Source organism: Abrus precatorius, unplaced genomic scaffold (assembly GCF_003935025.1).
Source record: "Abrus precatorius isolate BTA unplaced genomic scaffold, Abrus_2018 Scaffold11, whole genome shotgun sequence".
Classification (NCBI taxonomy): domain Eukaryota; kingdom Viridiplantae; phylum Streptophyta; class Magnoliopsida; order Fabales; family Fabaceae; genus Abrus; species Abrus precatorius.
The window spans coordinates 29049500-29069763 of NW_020874303.1; the positions used below are offsets into that span (position 1 = coordinate 29049500).

The window sequence follows — 20264 nt, forward strand, 5'->3', positions numbered from 1 at the left end:
TTAATATTTATGATTTAAGATTTAGCAAGAATAGGAAATTTCTGTAATAATTAATATAAAAATTATATTCACAATATATTCAAATTAATTAACAATGTAAATTTTTTTACATTAATATAACCCTAAAATTAAACTCTTCTCATATTATATCACCATTATTACTCATTTCATTATGTATGTACGCATTGAAAAAATTATTTTATCCATCTATTTCGATCTATTGATTCTTAAAAAGAGAACATTTTCAAGAATTACTTTAAACAAAAACATTTTAGGAAGAATCATTTTTTTCTCGATGCCATATAATTTTTTTACATTAAATATTTAAATTTTAGAATTTTTATAAATTTTAAAATATTATATTACATTTTAATTTAATTTGATTTAATATAATAAAATATGCATTACTAACAATATATTTTAAATTTAATAAAACTATTAAACATATAAGAACAAGGCATAAACAAGTGAGAACAGAACTCCATGATGATCACATCCCTCTCAGGCGAGATGTGTTTGAATAGAAAATAGCAGCAGTTAACCGTAAAATTCAAATCCCAATCCGATGAAATTGTTCTTCTTTTTTTTTTTTTTTTCCGTTTCGCCGCTGAAATCCCTTCTCGCAATCCAAGCCCATGGTTTTTATTTAGGGCCTATCTCGTCTTTGAGTACGTCAATTATACACTCTTTTTTGGCGAATAGTTTTCATGATTGTTCAGCCGATTTTGGACAATGGATGTAGTAGATGTAGAGAAATTTTGATAAGTTAGTATTTTTATGCTATTTATATGTAATTTATGGTAAATTGTCTCAACGGTTTGCTTCAAAACGCCTTCTTTGATGAGGAACTTGTTATTGTCAAAAGAAAAGATGATATAGAATCACCTTTTTGTAGCTTTCAAGCCAGCATGGAGCGTCTTAATCACATTTTATTCATGATGACGATGCAAAGCCTAAAACTTGGTGAAAGTTAAGAGAGGGAAATAGTAAATTGGCTTTAAACATATCATAGATTATTAATGCTCATTGATATTTAAAAATTGTGGCTTTCTAGCACCTCATTGTTGTATCGCAGTTGATGTACTTCATAGTTTTGTAGATTCCAGAGAAAAAAGAGAACGGACACAGTTATGGTCCCTCTTTTTCAAAGTCAAGAAAACATTGCTGTGAAGGTATTTTATTTATTAATGCTCTTAATATTATTGAGTGTAACTTAAGCATGCGTTATTGTTGAAATAATTTTATTTACAGTTTCCTGTCATGTTCAGATTACTATAGAACCAATGCAATGGAAGAAGATTGATCACAATGGCACAGAACTTGAACTCCTTTTACAGATAGCTTTGTCCGTGACTACTCAATCTAACTATTAAATGTGGGAATGGAGAGAAAACGGAAGAAGCCAAATGGGATTTTGTTTCTTCATGTACTTCATTGACCCATAAGATATATATTTGCATTATTTGTCACTAGGTATGACTGTATGGCGAGGATAATGTTAAGTAGTACTTGCATTTGATGCATGTAGTTTTTTGGCTAATCATAACATTTTCAGCAAATTATTATTTAAGAAAATAATGTTGTCAAGACACTATACGATAATGAAAGCAAGTTGTTATTGTATTTTGTAGCATTTTCGGTAGTTTCCCTAAGAAATTTCCCTTATTACTCAGGCTATGTTTGACCTATGTATCTCTTTAACAAAGCTAGAGTTATGGTTTCTCTAGTCCCTACTTGAAGTTCACTTTGGTATTTTGAGAATATTTGCTACTTGAAGTTTTTGGATTTGTTATTTTCTTGTTAAATTGTTCTATGTTTGATATTTAAATTGATTCTTCGTCGTTTACCTAACAGACATGATGGTCCGCTATACTGTTTTTCTGTCTTAAATTTTAGTTTGTTAGTGATTGGTGAAGACAAAAAATATTCAATTCTGAATTTGTATAAAACAGGTAAAGTTGTTATCTGACTGTTTGTTTGGTACACATTTATTTGCCAAAGTCAGTTTGGAATCATTTCATTTATTCTTCAACTTGCAGAGATGTATTCTGACGGAGGGAATTTTTATGACTTCACTTCTCTTGGTGAGTAACTGAGCATTCTGTTTCTTCCCTTTTAGATTGGAAATCTACTACTTAGTTGTAATGCTGCTATGAATTACTCTTTCTGCTGAGAAATAATTGGTAGGGGAGGAAAAGAGAACATTATCTTGTTTACCCTTTCTTTTGAATTAATATAATGACTACTTGTCATTCTGCTTTATAGTTCGTCTTAAAGGTGAATAAAATTTGTGTAATTTCTTATCTCATGCTTATGGTTTCATTGTTATAATTTGGTATAATTTAAAATCAAAGCAGTTAAGAGGTAGGTTTGGTAAATTTTAGCAAAACATTCAATTGTAGACAAAATTTCATTTAAAAGAATGAACAAATAATATTATTTTAAAATATGAAATTTTGTTCACACCTAGTAGCACACTCCACTACAATCACCACTTCCAGACGCAGAGTCTCATGGAGGACAAGAGTAGCATCAAAACAATAGTCAATACAAAAAAAAATGGGGCATGATACTCACTTCTCATGCAAAATCACTCCCATTCGGGCTTGATCTCATTCTGAAATTGCTAGAGGAAGATCACTTGCTGAACACATCTCAATCTTCACAGGCTTAAGTTATTTATTATAAAATGATTTTATTTCTCTTATCTTGCATAAGCTTTTATCTGGCCAGGGGAGCGAAATCAGTATTCAAATCCATAGTGAACAGCGAATCTCTTGTATCGGTAACACGGCTGCTATATTTGGTTCGAGATAATTCTGTTGCTAAAGACTCCTTTAGTTCAGCCACTATCACACTTATGGTTGGCCTTTTGTTGAGATTTGAAGACAAACAAGCCGTTGCTATTTCTACTGCTTTCCAAACTGAGTTACTGTCAAAATCTCCTTCTAACCTTGAGTCAACAATGGCCTTGATATCCCCTTTTGCGATCAAAGAGTTAACCCATTGACTTATGTGAGTCCTTTCTTGATTCTTTGCTATCACTGGTTGGCTTGAGATTATCTCCAAAAGAACAACTCCAAAGCTGTAAATATCACTTTTCTCTGTTAACCTGTTGGATATGTAGTATCTGCAAGACAAGATATATAACCCAATTTATTTTCTGTCAGAATTTGTATAGATAACTCTGAATATGCACATAGAATCACTCTATTTTCCATGAAAATGTTAAATCACAGGACAATTATAAATAATTGAAGTACTTACTCTGGGTCCAGATAACCAGGAGTACCAGCAATTACAGTTGACACATAAGTTCCCCCGTCATTTGGGATAACTTTGGATAGACCAAAATCAGATAATTTTGCTTGGAAGTGTTCATTCAACAATATGTTCGTAGATTTTACATCTCTATGGATTATGGGTGGCCTGCAACCATTTTGCAGATACTCCAATCCTGAGACCAAATTTTATAGCAAACATTTTTAGAGAGAAAATGAGTAGTTAAGAAAACACATTCCGAGTTAAGTGTACTTCCTGACCTAAGGCTGCATCCAATGCTATACGAAGTCTGTCTTCCCAGGTCAAGAATTTTGTTTTGCTGTGTATACCTGCAGAACAAAGTTCTATAACTTCCTTTCTATACAAGAAAAATTTCCATATCGAGAGTTTTTTTTATTTTTACTTTGTTCTTTGATCGGGTATTCCCACAGGCAAAGTGGTGAAACCAACCCTTAAACCGAATGATATTCATATCCAGAATTTCAAAGTTTAGAATTAAAAAGTGATTAGGAAATTTGCCCAAATTTAACTAGAAAACAAATTTATTTGGGAACTAACCAGAGAGATGCTCTTGTAAGTTTCCATTAGCCATGTACTCGTATATGAGACCCTTATTGGTTCCTTCATTACAATACCCCACAAGGGATGTTAGATTTCTATGATGAACTCTCATTAAAAGTTTAACCTGGAAATAAAAAATCACAACAATGTTTAACCATATTTATTTGTTGATCTCAAAAACTTAGTGTAAAGTGATAAATAACTCACCTCTGCCTGGAACTGTTGATAACCATGAACTGACGATGGAGAAAGCATCTTCACTGCAACAGGAATGTCATCAATATAGCCCAGATAAACTGTTCCAAACCCACCTTTTCCAACAACTCTATTGAAGTTGTTGGTGATTTTAAGGACATCAGAGTATGAATATATTTGTTTTTTGAATTGCAGAAATGAATCATCTTGTTCTGTGTATTGCCGCGAGATCTCACTTTGATCATTTTCTAGCATCCAATCTGTTAAAAATCATGCAATAGTTTTAAACATTAACAGGTCAAGATTGAATTTGTTTCGCAAATTATAAATACAAATTACTGAACTTTTATGATGGAACTTGGAAGCATCACCTTTTGGTTTTCTCTTTTTAAGGGTCCACAATATAGCTGCCACGGCCACGATAAGGATCAAAACCCCACAAATTGAAGCTACTATAGGTGCAACAATGTTCTTCTTCTTTTTCTTCCCCTCGTTGCATTGACCAGATTCACATAGATGGGGATTTTGGCCCACACTAGAATGAAAATCACAGAAGATTTATGCAACTCTTGGTAAATCTCCCAAGTAATTATCAATTAATTTTTTAACATGTACCCAATGATATACAATCAAAAATCAATTAACAAAATTTTTTATTGAAAATAATATTTTTAATATATTAAATCTTGAGATTTTTATAAAAAAAGTTATTGTACATAGATTTTTATTATGTCCCTGTTAACACACGTTTGAAAAATTATTAATAATTTTATTATTAATAATTTCAGCAGACACTTCAATTTATTTTGCATAAACGACTGTCTACGGAAAAGCATAGCCTGATACTGATATTTAATGTGAAAACTAATTTAATGAGTCCACAGATTCAATTCTTCTTTAGATGGGCTTCAAGCGTTCAGGTGAGTGAGGTAAAATTTTGTATAGCCCATGATGACCCCATGGATTCAGAACAACATAAAAAAGTATGGTTGAAAGATAACAATAAAGAAAAAGTTTTGCTTCCATAAAAGAACCAAAATATAACTAATTGACAATTATTACCACAAATAGCAATAACAATATTATGAATTTGAGGAATTACACTAAGATCCTATTGGAAGTGAAATTAAATATTTTTAACGATTGTATTAAATTAATAGAACACGAACATGATAAGAAGAATGATGGCGGTAGTTGTTACATGTCTCTTTTGAAAGAGACGAGAGTGTTTAATGACTTATTTTTTAAAGTATAGTTTAAGTGCTAAAACTATTTTTTTATTTTAAAAATTTAAAACTATTCTTAAATTGAGTAAAAATTAATTTATTTTTATTTTAGCTAAACATATTTTGTATTAAGTTTCTTCATTTAAAAACTAACATCTATTCCAAATAGGTCTTTAACTTTTCATTTAATAAAATATCACCCCAGACAGTTATTTACCTTAGCAATAATGAACCTTCCTTAGATTTTTGAAGTAGCGTCGAGGGAATTGCTCCAGTGAGGTTGTTGTTCTCCAAGTTTCTGCCAAATTAGAAAATTTGTAACGTCCTTTTTATTTTCTGATCTAAAGGATCAAACAGTTGTTCATATATGTAACTAACGAAGCAACTTACAAGATCTTCAAGTTTTGTAATTGAGACAGAAAATCAGGAACTTCGCCAATTAATCTATTGTTTGATAAATCCCTGGAAAAAAAAAAAACTTGCCTCATTATGTTTAATTCCTGACACTGTAACTACATAGCAGAAAGAATCAAAAGATTTAAAAAATAAGAGGTTTTTCTGGTCTTGTGTTGGACATAAATAAAATACTCACAACTTCTCCAGCATGGTGAGCTTTGAAATTGAAGGATTTATCTTTCCTGACAATCCACTTGAAGATAAATTCCTGTTTGGTAAAATCAATAGTTATATGTGTAATTATTATCCTTGAAGTTTTATAAAGCTATAACATTAATTTGAGAAGCATGACTTACAAAGTTGTGATTCTTGGGGAATCATTTCCACGGTATGTACAATTTAAGCCATCCCACAAGTAGGCTAGAGGGCTACATGGATCACCTTGCCAATCTCTTGTCACCCCATAAATTGACTGGATCGTTGTAATTGCATCAACTATTATTTTTAAATGCAAAAAAAAAAAAAGAGAGTAAAAGTTAATTTAGATCATGTATATTAATTAGTGTATACACTAGAAAACGGGTTTAAGATATGAGAAATCAAATTTTCTAGGCTTACCATCTCCTTGGAATGTATCTGATTGCTGAAGTTCTATTACTTTGTAAATTTCGATGGCATTGATGATGGGAGGCAAGGTTGAATTCTTGGTCTTCTCAAGCGAAAATATAATTTCTTTCCCACTCAAGGCTTGCATGCTATATATTGTGTTTACGGCTTGGTTATCTGGAATTAAATTGTCATACCATAGAGCCCCATTTTGGATGATGTTGAATTCCCTTGTCTGATTCTTTGCTAACACTTGAATCTCCAGGAAGTGCATGTAAAGATAGAATTGCTCATTTTGATCTTTTGGCTCCCAACTTATTACTAATGGAGCACTTGCATTTTTTGGTGTACTTGCAGTGCTCATGACAATAGCTGGTGGTTTGTAATCGTTCTGGTTTAAAGAATCAGCATCAACCGAAGCACTTAGTTGTGTCCAATCACTGTTGTTACCATAGCCATTCCAGTAACGATCATAAACATCGTAGCTGTACCTGTGAAAAAAAAATCAAAATAAGTCTAATAAAATGAGTTGGTTTTGCAGGAGAAAAGAAACTTGGAATACCAATTTTTCATTTTTACTAAATATGGTCTAATTTAATGATTTTTTAAAAATAAAAAAATAGATTAGCATAAATTTCATATATTAAAATTTTAGTTATTTTTATAAATATCATATAATTATATTTAAAAATAAAGTATTTATTCCATCTCTTTTTTCACAATTTTATAAATGAATGAGAGTAGAAAAAAAGATTACAATTTGAATTAAATTCATTTTTCAATGCAAAGGTATGGGTTCATCACCTGTAGTCTTCGTCTGAACCATAATTCCACCGTTCGTAAGTTTCCAACGATCCAAACTGAGGGACATAAGTATCATTTTTCAAAGTCCTCAATTCTATAGATGATATAAATGGTGTCCCAGAGCCCGTATCAACCAGACAAATGTGTATGTGATCCAATGAAGATACATGTATAATCTCGTTGCTTTGGTCTTCATTTGCATTCTGAATAGTCACTGTAACCCACCGGTTTGGCCCAAGAAGAATATCAAACTGTGGTAACTTATTTAGGCCATCATAATTTCCATACAAAAAAACAGTCCGAATCAGATAATTAGAGCCTCTTGTGATGTTTATTTTGTAGCAGTTCCTTCTTCCTTGCGGGAAGCTTCTGAGATTCCACAGTTGTCGCTGATAGCGAGTTTTGAGTTCAGTTGCTATTGTTCTTCTTACACCACTATTTATGAACTTTGCATCTGAAGTATAATTTACACCTGTTGTCGTCACAGTATAGCTGATACCCGCAGCACCCCCGCAATCTATGCTGATGAACCCTAAAACATGTAAAAATGTGTTGGACTTGGGCTTTGATTACCTAAAGTTTTATGTATAAAATAATCCATTTTTAACCTTTGTCGAAGAACACCCCCATAAGAATTTTTGTGTGTAATAACTTTTTACTACAAATCAAAATTTAATACGTTAATAATATTAAATGTTACATCTTTAAATAAAAATTTACTATTTATACCACATGTTAGAAAAATTGTAAAACAATTTATGTTACAATGAACTTAATGTTTTGTTATCAAACCTGATTGATCTTGGGCTTGAATCAGAACTGCAAGAACTAGACCACCTAGAAAAGAAACAAGGAAATTCATCGGCATTCTCATTTTTCATCACCTCCTGGTTTTTGAATTTGGATGGCGTAGAATGTGTCGTGACCATTTATATTTGAAAAGGAACTAAGTTTTGGCGACATAGTCTATGCCAACAACATGTAGTTTAAGTATAACCATTTGCTAATAATCAACAAACATGTTTGTGTAAGACCAGAACATCCATTTGCTTGCCTAGAAATTCCTGCCACTTGATCAATTATGCATCAGCATTATAAAAAACAATACTAAACTCACAGTTCAATCAATGTAAATGAAAATAAAAATTAATTAGGGAAGAATATATCAAAGCATGCGTTCTAACAAATATCAAATCATGAAAGTTTATTACGTAAACTTAACATTTAAGTTGGATATACTTAAGTCAATAAAATGTTGATATATATTATTATTAAAAATATAGATATAAGAATATTGTGTTGGGAACAACAAAGGGCTTAATAACGATTAAATCACTTACATATCAATATTTTACCCGTTTAGTATATTTAATGAATTACACCAAATTTATAGTATTAAAAAAATTTAACAAATCATTGTGGATATATATGTTCTTTAAATAAACTTGTATATTTCCAACGAGTAAGTTTTTCATAAGTTGATTTTAATAATAAATTAAATATATTTTTTATTTTTATATTTCAAAAGATTTTAATTTTATTCTTTTAATTTTTTGTTTTAGTTATTAATTTTTTAAAAAAATTAGCTATTTTATTTTTTAATAACTATTATGATTTGATTAACTAAAGAATTGTTATATATCAATTTTTTTATTTTTTTTTACAATTGGGGCACATCAAAATTAACAAATTAAGAACTAAAGTTAAAAAAAAAACTAAAATTAAAATCTCATAAACATATAAAGATTTTTAAAAGAATAACTTCTTAACCACACAATGCGATAATTAAATACACCCACTTTAAAGCATGTCAAGGATTGACCAAAAACGTATGTGACTTTTTTTCTAAACCTATGTCTAAAAGTACATAATAAGAATTTATATAGTAAATTGTTATTAAAAATTATAAAATATTACAAAATTTAATGAAATAATTTTAAAAAATATTTAACATTTAATAATTTTTTAATACATATTTTTAAATATATGGTAGAAAATAAATTTATAATTAAAAATATATGCATGCATTGATGAATAAAATAACTTGATTTTTCATAGTTTGTTTGAGAGTTATTTTTTTTTTTTTGGAGAAAAGAGAGAAAAAATTATATAATGATTATCTTTGTTATAGTGTTTTTAAATGAGAAGGTGAAAGTTTATAAACTTTTCTAATATCATATTTTTAATTTTTTTTAATTCTTCTTAGTTTAAGAAATTTTGTATCAACTTTTTTTTTTCGTTTTTTCTTTCCTTTTTAAACTCTTTTATTTTCTCATTTTTCAAACTTTCAAACAAAGTCTAAAGTATTTTATTTTATTTTGTTATATTTCTAGCTACAATAATTTTCTGGTACTTAGTAGTATTTGTTTTTCAAAAAATGGGTTCAAGTAGTATTAATTTTGCATTTACTATATACCAGCTTGCTTTTATTGAAAAAGATTCGCCACCAATTGACTTAGAATTAGAAAGTATCAAAAGAAAAGTCATTAAAACAACGTGATTTTCAGATTACTCGTTTAGAAAGAAAATGGCTATTTTGTCCAATTTATTACATATAGTGTATGATAATCATGTTATACAAAATTTAAACGAAGTTGGTTGATTTAATCAGTATATATGTAATTTTTCTTAAAATAAAAGATCAAACTCAAATTTATATATAAAAAAAATAAAAAATTCGTTTAAAGAGTTAACCCAACTATATTATATGAGTATTTTCTACTACTCAAACAAAATTATTTCTAATAAAAAATATTTATAATTTTATTATAAAAATGTTATTCAAATATTCCTTACCATATCTAGTAATTAATAAATAGAAAAATAAAATATAAACCTAACACTCAACCTTATTCCGGTAACGGCTACATTTAAAATTAACATTCACTAAATGTTAATTAAGTATCAAACATGCATGCGTAACCCCTATTAAAAAAATATCTCCACTACTATATGCTAAGTCTTGGCTTAAAATATGTCCAAAGTGTTTCATTAAAAATTTGTCATAACAATAAATATTTTTTTTTACTTGTATAAAATATTAATCTCTCTAGTTAGATTTTATTTTTAAAGACAAACAAGTTTACTCTTTTATTTTTATCAATTTTCTTATACATAAAATCTTCAAATTGTTATTTTCTATTTAAATATATGGGGGAATGCAGTTGAGACATGAAATAATTTTAAAAGATTAAAAGTAAAAAATTCAGCAAAATCTTGATAAACATCCAAATATTTTATGAGATATAAAATTAGAGTTAAAAAAACACTTATATACTTTGGGTAAAATTTTTATTTTAATTGATAAGTTTTGAAAATCAAACAATATAATTTACGTTTTGTTATAAAAAAATTAATAATTTAATGTAGAAGAAACTTGTTGAAGGATTTAATTAACTGAAAAGTTTTAAAATCTATAAAACGGTATATAATTTACATTGGAGAGATAACAATATAATTAAATTAATTTTATATTAGTTAAATTATTTATTAATAGGATACATTATATTATTAATGTAAATTATAATATTTAATAGGCCTTGAATTTTCATTGAGAAAGCTTCAATCTATAAATCTTCTGACTTTTGTCAAACATCTAGTTTGAAGATTTGAAATTAAAAATAAAATATACTATTTTTACGTTTTTTTTTTCTATAGTTGAATTGGAGGTGATCCAAATTCAATAAATAATACAGACTAGGACGAGTCAAAATGTACGGAGGCTCACGCTAAACCTTCTTGGAAAAAGATCTCTTAAAACTGTAATAAATATTTTTATTAATTAAATTAACTTTTTATCTATAAAATGTAAGTCCATAATTTTAAATAAGAGTATTTTAATTATTTTTATAATTTTTGACAAAATTTACTGATTATAATTTAATTTCCATTTACATACACGTGTATTTTTATATTTCCATTTTTAGTCCTCTAATTATATTTTATTTTGTATTTCAATTTTGGTTTATGATAAAATTGAGGTATGAAATAATTTTAAAACTTCACAAGTAAAAAATTGAGTGAAAATCAATAAAATTTCAAATTTCATAAGATATAAGATTAGGATTAGAATTTTATCTTGAATATTTTGTCTTTTTTGATGATTTTGAATATCAAATAATTTAATTGGTTTAGTTAAAATTTCAGGGAGAAAAAATTGATGAAGGACTACATTTACTATTTTTAGAAACATAAATTAATCAAATAAATAAATTTAAAAATTTAAGTTGTACATAATTTAAATTAGAGAAATAAAAATATAATTAATCCTATTTTTATATTACCAAAATTATTTATTAATATGATACATTATATTATTAATATCGTAGACTTATAATGATATAAATAATAAATTAATTTGACATCTAACAATTAGTAGATGACATTTTTTTAAAAGTGGTGTGCGTTTGAAATTTCATTGAGACAACTTCAAACTCTAGATTGGACAAAAGTAAAAGCTTATATCTTCTGACTTTTGTCAAACATGTAGAGTTTGAAGATTTGAAATTAAAAACATAACACTATATACACGTTTTTCCCCCTTTATATTGTTGAATTAATGGGAGGTCATCCAAATTCAATAAATAAAAATGAGAGAGAGAGAGAGAGAGAGAGAGAGAGAGAGAGAGAGAGAGAGTTTTAAATTTGAATAACACGTAAGCATACATATCCTGAGTTTCAATTTCAACCAACAAGAAAGTTGAATGAAAAAAAGAATTCCTTAAAACTGCGATATATATATATATATATATATATATATATATTTAAAATAAATAGGATCTTATTTTTATAAAAATAAAATGTAATTTTTATTTATATAAAAATGTAATTTTTCAATTTTAGATGAAAATATTTTAAAAAATTTCTTAAAGAAAATTTTAATTATTTCTAATATTTTTATATTTTAAAAAGTATCTTTTTAATTTAATCTTATATAATATAATAAAATATTTATTATTACTAATAAAAAGTTCTACACTTTGATATTTGATTTTCTTTGTATTAGACAGATAACTTATCACTATAAGGAAATTATTATTTATTAACCAAAAAATTATTACTTATTAGAATAATATTTATTAGTATAATCTACATCTAACAAAATTTAAATTATTAATAAAATTTCTAAAGTTCTATACTAGCAAATATAATAATATACTAATATTTGGATGTTAATAATATATACTAATATTCTGTAGTAAGAAAATTTTACTAATATAATATATCATATTATTAATGTAAGTTTAAAACATTTATGCTAATAATTTAATTTTATTAGAAAAAATATAGTAGCAAAGGCTAACATTAAAGTGTTAGTAAATGATTTTTTTGTTTTTTAAATCATGATTTGAGACATACGCCTATTTAGATCTTACCTCTTGCACACGCCACACTCCAATCACCGTTCCCAACCCATACACTTAGATATTTAGAATACCCGGAGGACTATTCAAAATCAACTTTTTTCAACTTATTTTGATAAATTTTATCATTTAAAGCACAATATATCGTTAACAAAATATTAAATAATCACTTAAATAGCATTCTAAACCACCTATGCAATATCACTTCCCCTAAAATGGCTTGATCTCATTCTGATCAAACTGCATGAGGAAGACTACTTCACCAATTAGCTCATCTCCATCTTCGAAGAGTGTGCAAGTTATTTAATATTACAACATTATTTTATTCTTCATATATAACTTGGGTAAGCTTTTTACCTGGCCAGGGGAGTGACTTCAGTTTCAATATTCATAGTGACAGGTTCTAGTAAATCTCTAGGATTGGAGCCACCTTGCTTATTTCGTGCTAATTCAGTTTCTAAAGTCTCCTTTAGTTCATTCACTATCACACTCATGATTGGCCTTTCGTTTGGATTTGTAGAAACACAAGCCATTGCTATTTCCACTGCTTTCCAAGCTGAATTAATGTCAAAATCTCCTTCTAACCTTGAGTCAACAATGCCCTTGATGTCTCCTATCGTCACCATGGACCTAACCCATTGACTGATGTGAATCTTTTCTTGATCCCTTGCTATTACTGGTTGACTTGTGATTATCTCCAAAAGAACAACTCCAAAGCTATAAACATCGCTTTTGTCTGTCAATCTATTGGATGTGTAGTAGCTGCATGCAACACAAAGCATGTAATGTTACCCATTTTATTGTGTCAGAAAATTGATGGATAGGACAATATACATATAGAAGTACTTACGCAGGGTCCAAATAACCAGGAGTACCAGCAACAACAGTTGACACATGAGTTCTCCCATCATTTGGGATTGTTTTGGATAGACCAAAATCAGATAATTTTGCTTGCAAGTTTTCATTTAGCAAGATGTTTGTAGATTTTACGTCTCTGTGGATTATAGGTGGCTTGCAACCATTTTGTAGATACTCCAATCCTGAGATAAGATTTATGCATGGCAAACATATTGAGTGGATAAAATGAGAGATAACAAAATGACAAAATTTATGTGTTGTTTAACTGGTGCCAATAGTATTGCCGATCAATTAAAAGAGTTTCATAAAGTGAAAATCTAATTAATTGGTGAACAACACTAACAATATTTGTTGAACTCCACATAAATTTTGCCATTATCAAAACTCAGATTTTTAGTTTATTTCCTGACCAAAGGCTGCATCCAGTACTATACGAAGTCGGTTTTCCCAGGTCAAGAATTTTGATTTGCCTTGTTTATCTGCATGAACAAGTTCTGTAACTTTCACTGCCTGTTGACTTTTGTTGACTAGAAGTTAATCATACGAATCATATAATTGTCCAACAAGAAATATATTTTTTTCGGGAACTAACCATAGAGATGTTCATATAAATTTCCGTTAGCCATGTACTCGTATATGAGACCCTTATTGGTTCCTTCGTTACAATAACCAACGAGGGAGGTGAGATTTCTATGATGAACTCTCATGAGAAGATTAACCTGGAAATCAAAATCACAACCAATGTTTAACCGTATGTATTTATTCTTGGCCTCATAAAATTAAACTTGGGTGATTGTGAAGTGATATATAACTTACCTCTGTTTGGAACTGTTGATAACCATGAACTGAAGATGGAGAAAGCATTTTCACTGCAACGGGAGTGTCATCGATATAGCCAAGATAAACTGTTCCGAACCCACCTCTACCAAGAACTGTGTTCAAGTTGTTGGTGATTCTTAGGACATCAGAGTATGAATATATTTGTTTTTTGGGTTGATGCCAAGAATCATCTTGTGTTGTGTATATCTCACTTCGATCCTTTTCTACCATCAAAGCTGTTTAGTATCATACAACAGTTTTGAACATTAATAAGTTAAGATCATATTTGTTTAGAAAATTATCAATTAAAATTACGAATTAATCATTTATGATCGATTTTAGCCTCACCTTTCGGTTTTCTCCTTTGAAGGGTCCACAATGTAGATGCCACGGTCACCAGAAGGAGCAAAATCCCACAAACCGATGCTAACAAAGGTATGAGAATGCTCTTCTTTTTTTTCTCATTGCATTGACTAGATTCACATAGATATGGATTTTGGCCCACACTAGCATGGAAATCACAGAAGATTTATGGTTCAATTCCCAATAAAACATACAAGTCATCAATAGTTTCAGTAGTTGCTTCAATTCATTTTACTTGTGCGATATTCGGCAGATCAACAACTCTATGGAAAAGCAACAGTGACACCAATATATAACATGACAACTAACTAGACATGAATTTCAGATTCAATTCTTCTAGTGATTGGTCATGAACAATAAGGTCTATATAGAGGAGAGTGGTTATAATTTGGCGTAATCCATGATCCGATGGATTAAAAACAAAACAGAGTAAGCATGATTAATAGACTATTGCCAACTATATATTAGACACAAACAGATTCTCATAAAAGACTAAAATATAACTATCTGATGATCATCACCATAAATAACCATATTATGAATATGAGTGTCTTCAGCAAGATCCATACCTTAGTGACAAAGAACCTTCCTTAGATTTTTTAACCAGTGACGAGGGAATTAAACCGGTAAGGTTGTTGTTGTCCAAATTTCTGCCAAAATAGGAAAACTATAATATCCTTTTCCATTTTGTTTATCCAAAATCACACAATTGCTTCAGTAACTAACGAAGTAACTTACATGATCTTCAAGTGTGCTAATCGAGATAGAAAATCAGGAACTTCGCCGTTTAAGTTATTGTTTGATAAATCTCTGGAAATCAAATAATAATTTGCCAGTATGTTTAAATCTTGACATACGGAGTGAAAAACATCTTGACCAATAAGTATATAACAGAAAAAAAAAACAAAAAAGGATTCAAAATACAAGGTTTTTCTGGTCTACTCTGTTATTGGATCAAGTGAGAGAAAAATAGAAAAAAAAAAAAAACTCACAATTTCTCCAACATGGTGAGACTTGAAATTGAAGGATCTATCATTCCCCACAATTCACTTGAAGATAAATTCCTGTTTTGTAAAATCAATAGCTATATGCGTTATTATCTTTCCAGTTTTATAAAGCTACAATATTAATTTCAGAAGGAAAACTTACAAAGTTGTGATTCTTGGGGAATCTTCTTCACCATAAGTACAATTTAGACCATCCCACAAGAATTCTACAGGGCCGCATGGATCACCTTGCCAATTTCTTGTCACTCCATAAACTGACTTGATGGTTGTAATCGCACCAACTATTTTTTTAAAAAAAAATGAAAACAACATAGTTAAAAAGTAGTTTAGATCGTGTATATTAGTATATAAACAAGAGAAATGAATTTGAGATATCAAAAATCATATTATCATTATTGGCAAACCATCTCCTTCGAATGTATCTGATTCGTTGAATTCTATTATTTTGTAAACTTCAATGGCATTGATGATGGGAGGTAGGGTTGAATTCTCCGTCATCACAAGTGAATATTTAATTTCTGTCCCACTGATGCCTCCTTGGCTGTATATAGTGTAGCAGCCCAGATACGGCGGAGAAAAATTTTGAAGCCATGGCTCTCCATTCTGGGTGATGGTGAATGCTCTTGTCTGATTCTTTGCCAACAACTCAATATCTGAGAAGTGCATGTAAACAAAAAATTGCTCAGTTTGATCTTTTGGCTCCCAGCTTATTACCAACGGAGCACTAGCATTTTTTGGTGTAACTGCGGTGTTCATGACAATAACTGGCAGGGTGTAATTATTTTGAGCTAAATTACCACCAGGATTAGAAACCTCTAAATTTGTCCAATCATTGTTGTTTCCATTGGGAACCCAGAAACGATCATAAACATCATCCTTGTACCTGTGAGAAAATCAAATTAAGTTTAATAGAATAGCTAGAATCCTTTAATCAAAATATTCGGGTCTAGTTTATATAAACATTCACTTACTTGGAAAAGAAAATAAAATGAAAAAAAAATCAATTTTATTTATAAATTAAAATTAACTCATACACTTTAACTTTTGAAGAAAAAAAATGGAAAAGAAAAGCTTCTAATAAAAGTTAGTATCCATATATAAACTGGTTTTTAATTTATATGAAAAAAATTAATTTTTTTATAAGTATTTACTTAGATGCTTATTCAAATTTAACCTTACTCGAAAAATATGATTTCACCTGTAGCTGCGTTTGGTTGAACCTAAATCCCACCGGAAATAAGTTGCGAGTGATCCAAATTGTGTGACATATATATTACTCTTCAAAGTCCTCAATTCTATGGATGATATAAATGGCGTCCCAAATCCCTTATCAACGAGACAAATGTGTATGTAATCCAATGAAGGCACATATATGATCTCTTTGTATTTCTCAACTGATGCATCGGTTATATTCACTGAACCCCACCGATTAGGCCCAATAAAAATATCAAAGTGTGGTAACTTATTTAGGGCATCATAATTTCCATACAAAAAAGTAGTCCGTATGAAATACTTAGAGCCTCTTGTGATGTTTATTTTGTAGCAGTTTCTTCTTCCCTTTGGGAAGCTTCTCACATTCCACATCTGTCTTTCAAAGTCACTTTTCAGTTCATTTGTTATCGTCTTACTCACACCAGTATTTACGAAATTGGCATCTGAAGTGTAATTTATGCCTGTTGTTGCCTCAATGTAGTTTATATTTTCAGGAGCTCCACAATCTACGCTGATAAATCCTAAATCATTAAAAAAGATGTGAGGAGGGGATTTCACGTTATATATAATTTTTTCCATGTACAATGTTATATAAGTTTAAAAAAAATAATAACTAGAATAATGAAGTTCATGTTTCGTTACCAAACCTGATTGAGCCTGAGCTTGAACAACTAGAACACAGAGAAAGGCAACGAAGAAACTCATTGACGTTCTGTCTGATGACAGATATAAGAGCTCCATGTTGTGACTTTTACTAGAAATCATAAGGAATTGTGATTTGGCTACGTAAGGTGACAATAAACAGTTTTTAATTCTTCAATTCTATTTTAGATCTGCTCACTCATTCTTCCTTCACTGTCTGAACATCCACTTGCTTACTTAGAAATTACTGTCAACGTTCATCATTTGTCACTGATTCTGCATCTTATAAAAAGTGAGAATTTATATTCATATAACAAGTATGTATAATAATTCATAAAAGAAAAGAGACAAGATGGAAAATATATATATAAGATAAAATGAATTAAGTAATTGGATTAAATAAAAGTCTAGTATATTATAACAAATAAAAAATTTATTAATAATTTTAAATAAGTCGATAGTATCCAAATTGTTATATATTATAACAAATAAAAAATTATAATTTACTTGAAAGACTCCATTACCTATTTAATCTTTTAAAAATTCATTTAACATCAATTCTAATCTTTAAGAAATTATAACATCTAATAAGTTATCAAAAGATTAAGAAATGGAATTAAAATAATCATCAAGAAAACTGAGTGTCGAATTGTCAAAGTCGCAACCTCTAATAAAACAAATCCACTAAATCAAATTTTTTGCAACTTCAAGTTATCATAATTTTTTCATCTTATTTTCCTTCAAATTTTAACTTCAACTTCGTTCTTTCTCTTTTAATTATCCAGTGAATTCGGCCAGTACTAAGCAATTTGTTCTATCAATGAATACATATAAGAAGTATATCGATATAATGGAAAAAAGCTATATGAAAGAAGAATACAACCCACCGTGGATGCGGTGGTCTTTCCCAAATTCGGAGGTGCATCTCTTCTCGTTTTCCACTGACCTGTTAGAGTTAGAGCCTCGTAGTAGTACATATAGTCAGTGATGCTCAAAAGTCAAAACCGTGTAACACGGCTCATGGCTCAGTCAATACGTAAAATGTCGTACCTAATGCTCAAAACCGTACATAACACGGTCAGGACTTACTGGGTTCCAGAATGATGACCCATTCAATGATTTAATGTTCATTTCATCTAACTTTAACATAAAAAGTGGCATTAAAATCATTAAATCATCGAGAAAACTGATTAGTACAATGTTGTCAAAGCCGCAACATCTACTAAGATAAATCCAACAACTTTTTTTTCCCTAAAATCACGCTATCATAATTTTTTCATCTTTTTTACCTTTAAATTCTATAATAACCCACCGTGTATGCGCTCCTTCTTCGTGTAGAGAAGCTCCTCTTCTCCTTCTTTCTCCACCGACGATGACCCAGTGCTTTTGCCCAGCCTCGGTGTCACTCATCACTCGTCAACGCTTTATGCAGTCGGAGTCAATGCGTAAAATGTCGTACTGGGAGATGCATGTGATGAATGAATGCCATCACAATGTCACATTAATTGTCCAAAGAAATCGAATTCTCCCGCCATAATCCTCATTTGTCGTTTTCATATTTATTTTAAAACTAATTATCATTCAATTACTATAATCGTTTTATCAGTTTTGACAATAATATTCTAATTAAATTATTTTTATCATAATAACTAATAAAATTAATATTTTTAAGGCATGTATATCAGTACTAATTGATGCTTAATATGAGGTAGAAAATAGTTTTATTTCCATTGTCCACCCTCCACCCACCAGCTTATACTTCTCGCTCCTATTAATATCCTATCACTAATTATTATATCGTTTATTATTAGTTGGTATACTAAAGGCAGTGAAGGAATTAAAAGTAAAAAATATAATAAACTACAGAGAATTAAAGAAACATTAATACATTTTTAAGTTTTATTAATCTCAATTTTTAGGGTTGAGAATAAGTAGTTAATAATAGTAAAACTTTATTAGAAAGAGAAGTGTTTATTATATTTTTATAACTCTAATATAATAACTCTGTATTTTTTCATAAAAAATTTTTATTTGTAAATGTTTAAACTCAATCTTAAAAATTAAAGTTAACAAAATCTTAAATTTTTTAATGTATTTTTATTTTAAATTCTTTAATTAATACTTTAATTCCTATTTTATATTTTTCTCAGCAATTTTTTATTGTGTGTTTACAAACACCTTAGACGACTTGAAATCATTCGTTACACACCTTGTTACGTGCATCAAAACTATAAGTTGTCTAATATGTATCTATGAACATATGATATAAAAGCATTAGATACACATTATATTATTATATGTTTTAAATTACTTAAGAAAACAAATATTAATTTTTTTATAAGTTTATAAATAAAAAAAAATCTATGATTTTTAAAAAAAAAAATTATATGTCTATGAACGAGTTAGGACCTTTTTCTTTTATTGGATAATCCATTTAAAAAAGTATATTGTATAGGTTTTACAATATTAAATTAAAATATTAAAACATCACTTAATATAAAAAAAATTCTAAATAATTTAACTTGGAGGGAGTACAACCTTTTCTATTATATCCATAAAATTTCCTGATGTCAGCTCGTGTTAATTACAGTAGGGTGTTTAGAATTCAATTTAAATCGATTTTAAGACTAAAAACTATCCAATTCAATCATATATGAAAAGCACCCGCAGTTAGAAAATAGTATAAGCATTTTGTCACTTGCGTCATTTCCTTTTTATATCAGTATATAATATTAAATTACGCAAACCGTTACCATTTTTCTAGCTATTATGGACAATATTTAAAGACAATAATTAATTAGCATCTAACGAAGTCCTCTAGAAGCTAAGTATTCACCTCAGTGATTAACGAGAAGGCAGAAAGGATTAAAAGAATTTCAATATCTTGTGCAAACAAATGTTTTAAAAAAACTACAACGTCTTCTATAGTT

The 20264-nt window shown here is 29.0% G+C and overlaps 2 protein-coding genes across 3 annotated transcripts; both read right to left on the reverse strand.

Annotated features, from left to right (window-relative positions):
* Window positions 1–611: 611 nt before the first annotated feature.
* LOC113856617 (LRR receptor-like serine/threonine-protein kinase IOS1) lies at window positions 612–7944 on the reverse strand. Its single transcript, XM_027488521.1, has 13 exons — window positions 7863–7944; window positions 7071–7602; window positions 6279–6757; window positions 6017–6155; window positions 5857–5928; window positions 5655–5726; window positions 5482–5562; window positions 4410–4573; window positions 4051–4286; window positions 3841–3967; window positions 3543–3611; window positions 3268–3457; window positions 612–3130 (listed from the first exon to the last, which is right to left on the reverse strand). The coding sequence occupies exons 1-13, from the start codon at window positions 7942–7944 to the stop codon at window positions 2722–2724; spliced, it is 2652 nt and encodes an 883-aa protein (XP_027344322.1). The 3' UTR covers window positions 612–2721.
* A 4578-nt stretch (window positions 7945–12522) lies between these two features.
* Window positions 12523–18282, reverse strand: LOC113856616 (putative leucine-rich repeat receptor-like protein kinase At2g19210). 2 transcript variants are annotated; one of them, XM_027488520.1, is made up of 14 exons: window positions 18222–18282; window positions 17340–17610; window positions 16679–17213; window positions 15885–16363; window positions 15623–15761; window positions 15466–15537; window positions 15212–15283; window positions 15043–15123; window positions 14459–14616; window positions 14108–14346; window positions 13884–14010; window positions 13702–13770; window positions 13284–13473; window positions 12523–13195 (listed from the first exon to the last, which is right to left on the reverse strand). In XM_027488520.1, exons 2-14 carry the CDS (start codon window positions 17455–17457, stop codon window positions 12787–12789), a joined length of 2688 nt encoding a protein of 895 aa, XP_027344321.1. In that variant the 5' UTR covers window positions 17458–17610; window positions 18222–18282; the 3' UTR covers window positions 12523–12786. The 2 variants fall into 2 exon arrangements, with proteins under 2 accessions (XP_027344321.1, XP_027344320.1); XM_027488519.1 differs by lacking the exon at window positions 18222–18282 and having other exon boundaries at window positions 12787–13195; window positions 14108–14351; window positions 14452–14616; window positions 17340–17466.
* Window positions 18283–20264: the final 1982 nt, after the last annotated feature.